General features: G+C 42.4%; 1 protein-coding gene across 1 annotated transcript in view; it reads left to right on the top strand.

Annotated features, from left to right (window-relative positions):
• The window catches only part of flvcr1 (FLVCR heme transporter 1), a 15048-nt gene extending 14167 nt beyond the window's left edge, over positions 1–881 (top strand). Inside the window, exon 11 of the mRNA XM_037685965.1 lies at positions 783–881. Coding sequence (XP_037541893.1) covers positions 783–881 — 99 coding nt within the window. The remainder of the gene's footprint in view (positions 1–782) is intronic.
• Positions 882–3542: the final 2661 nt, after the last annotated feature.

Below are 3542 nucleotides of genomic sequence, written 5' to 3'. Positions count from 1 at the left end.
CCGAAAACCAGCGCCACAGAAACAACGAGATGACAACACACCGATCGGATTCTCCGCCCCCCCCCCCCCCCCCCCCCCCCGCCCCCCATTGACAACTAGTGACGTAGCACTAAGCTAACGGTGCACAATACAGACATGGTAAAAAGCTGCAGAGGCAGCGCTCCGTTTCTCTCACGCTGAGCCGTTCCCTTCACCCCCGTTGACAACTGCCGGCACAAACCACCGAACACAGACATGTCTCCGTGTCCCCACCCCCTCGCTGACAAAAATCACAAGAGACGAGCGCTCTGTCAGGACAAGTAACCCAGTGGAAACACTGACGTTAACCGGACACCCCCGTCATTTGAGGAAACTGTTTTCTAAGTTTCATATTGCTTAAAAGTTTAGTTTCCTCAAATAATTGGGGTGACCAGTGGGGTGGTCAAAGATTAATCTATGGGGGCCAAGGCCACCGTTGGCCACCCCCTGGCTCCACCAGTGAACCTGGTTGTGGATAAAACGACTCCCTCCGCAGGATCCGTTGTTCTGCGCTGCCTCGATCAGGTAAAATAAAAACCTGTTCTCCAGTTTAACTCCTCACCGCCTGAACATCTTTCAGTAAAAACATTAAAGTTCATTCAGTTCCAGTCCAGAAAAACACTCATCTCTAAAACTACAAACGTCCGCTGTTCAAGTCCCTCAGTGACGGGGACATCGTGTACTGCTGGTCTACAGTTCCATTCAATCCTTCAGTCCAGGTTCTTGATCATCCTGACGTCTGTTTTATTTTCAATCCGTCTCAGCTTCCTGTGGACCGTCCCGAGGACGGACCTCCTCCAAACAAGACCCAAGGAGTGAAGCTGGAGCCGTCGCTCAGCTTCTCCAGAGAGACTTCTCTGTGACCTGCCGGCCCGCTGAGCCACAGGACGACTGACGGTGCTTTCAGACCCAAACAACCCGTTCATGTAGCCGTCGGAGCCTCTTCGGTTGCTTTTGGCGACCCGGCAGATGAACTGACAGCACAACGGTTGATCGTCACCTGACGGTTCTGGTCTGCAGCGCTGGAGGAAGCAGAAAGCACCTTGAAGGCTTGTTGACCCTGCGAGGCCTGTTGGTGCCACAGAACCGACTGGAACAGTAACGGTTGGGTTTGTAGGGAATTTAGCAGAGGACCGTCCCTCTGCTGGAGATGTTTGACTTCCTCAACGCTCCTCTGAACATCTGCTGTCACACATGGAAGAGGTTCTTCCAGTCCTCAGAACCTTGAGGTTTAATCTGGACAAAGGTTTTATGAGCTGCGAGTTGGGAACCAAGTACGTACTGTGTGTACAAGTACTATGAGATGGAGGGAAACTCTCCCTGCACTTTGTTTCTGTTGGACGTAAAGAGAAACTGAGAAAAACAAGTTTTACTTCCTGAAAGTTTCCTGAAGGATCTCTGTTGGGTTTGAGCTGCAAAACATCTGGAGTTCATTCAGCAGCATCTGTTTCATGAAGTGCACTAATGAGGCTTCTATTTTTAATTTACAGTAAGCCCGTTGTCACGTCAAGACAGACCAGAAAGTTTTTATCTGTTTCTGTTTGGACAAAACTTTTTGTTTTACTGACATTTTCTTCCTTTATTGTCCAAAGTTTGAAGAAAAAATGAAAAATATTGAACGATGAGATCTTTAATATTCCAGAAGTGCATCTCCTGTAAGCCTTGGAGTCACAGAGAGACGTGAAGGAACATTGAAAGAGTTCATTTTTATTTGTTTGGATTCCCGACATGTGATATGATGGATCTGTGTGGACGGATATAATCCTAATTTGAACAGTTTGTCACAGAGTTGGTTCTTGTTGGACTCGTTTGGCTCAAACTGAAAGAAAAAACAGTTAAAATAATAAAAAACCAAACCAGAAGCTTCTACGACCAAACAACACGTGAACTGTTTTGAGTTCAGCGCACGAACACAGAAGCACGACTTCAGGTTTTACATCCAAACAGACACATCTGCTCAAACGGCTCCACGAAGGAACGGACCGGGTCGATGCGTTCCTTCGTGGAGCCGTTCAGTTTGAAGGTACGTGAGGACGTCGTGGCTGCAGCAGATGTTTTGTCACGTGGACCCCCCCGAGCTGCTGCACTCCTCCCCTTCGCCTGCTTGTTCCTTCGTCTCGGTGAAAAAGCGAAGGAGGAGCAAACGTTTGGGACTGAGGAGGAAACATCGAACCGGGGGCGGCTCGGTTCTTCTCGTTCTTTTAAAGATCCGTTCAAACGGTCCGGATCGTTCCGTCACGTCTCTACGGATCCGTTTTAATTCCAGCTGTTGATTTATTTACGTGATGAAGAGTTCAGTTTGAGCTGCTGATGGGACAAAACGTCGCTTTATTTTTGTGAAGAAAAGCACAAAAGCTGGTTCTTCTGACGACGAGCTGCTTCGTCCACATTTGACTAATGTCGAGTTTTTGTTTTGCACTTTTAAAAACCAACACTGGTTAAAACAAACAAAATCAAAAAGCACAAAATGACCTGATGCTACAGTTTACGTTTCAAAATAAGTACAAATACTTATATTTGCTGAGACCAAGTACTGATACAATTACTAATAAACAAATTTAGACTTTTAACAATTACTTTGAAAACGTGTTTAAATAAAAAAGTGTAAGTTTTTACTCCTGAAACGGAGCGAGGCCCGCGGGTCTTCATGACGAGCCTGTTGGTGAGCGCTGACAAATCTGATCTGTCTTTTCATGCGTCAGAACATTCCGAGTACCAGTACACACAGTATTTGTACAAGTACTCGTTACCGGTATTGGTGCATTCCCAGTAAAAACCAGTCATGGCAAGTTTAATAAAAACCAACATTAAACTGATGGAAAATGTTCAAATGTTCTGTTGATTAAAAGATTAATTTAAACGTTTTTACATGAGATTTTAAAACCAAAACTGTTTGTTTCTTGGATTAACATAAAAAATTAAATCAAATTCCTTTTTGTTCAAAACTCTGAAACATCATCATTTTATAGCACTGGATCATTTAAACAGTCCACGTGAATTTTACTCATTAATAAAAAAATGCAAAAATAAAATAAAAAAATCCTCAAATCAGCTCAGACTTCACTGATAAATGAATTTTAAATCAAATCAAATAAAGATGCGTCGATATTCACATTGTGCAGTTTCAATACAAAAACAATTAAGCTCATTTCATTTGAACTGGACTTTTTTTTCCACTTCTCAGAAACAAATTTGTTCAAGCGGAAGAATAAAACAACAAAATGTCCAAAATTATTGATTTCATATTTTTCAACAACAAATTAATCTACGTTTGTTCAAAATAGAAAACTGTGCCATTTGTACGATGTCACAGGTTTCTTTTTACAGAAAAAGTTTTTTTTTTTTTTGTCTTGCCATAGTTCTGTAAAACTTGTTTTTCAAAATAAAAGTTTTTTCACAGGGACAAACTTTTGTCCTTAAATTCATCATGTTCCTGTTCAGTTTATAGATTTTATTTATTAATTGTAGGTTTTATTTCATAGTTGTGTGATTGTTAATAAGTGAAGAGTTTCTGTTTTGAAATG

The sequence above is a fragment of the Nematolebias whitei genome, chromosome 12, assembly GCF_014905685.2.
Source record: "Nematolebias whitei isolate Nwh7 chromosome 12, NemWhi1, whole genome shotgun sequence".
NCBI lineage: Eukaryota > Metazoa > Chordata > Actinopteri > Cyprinodontiformes > Rivulidae > Nematolebias > Nematolebias whitei.
Note: the sequence above shows the minus strand (reverse complement) of the source record. Positions and strands in the feature narration are given on the sequence as shown.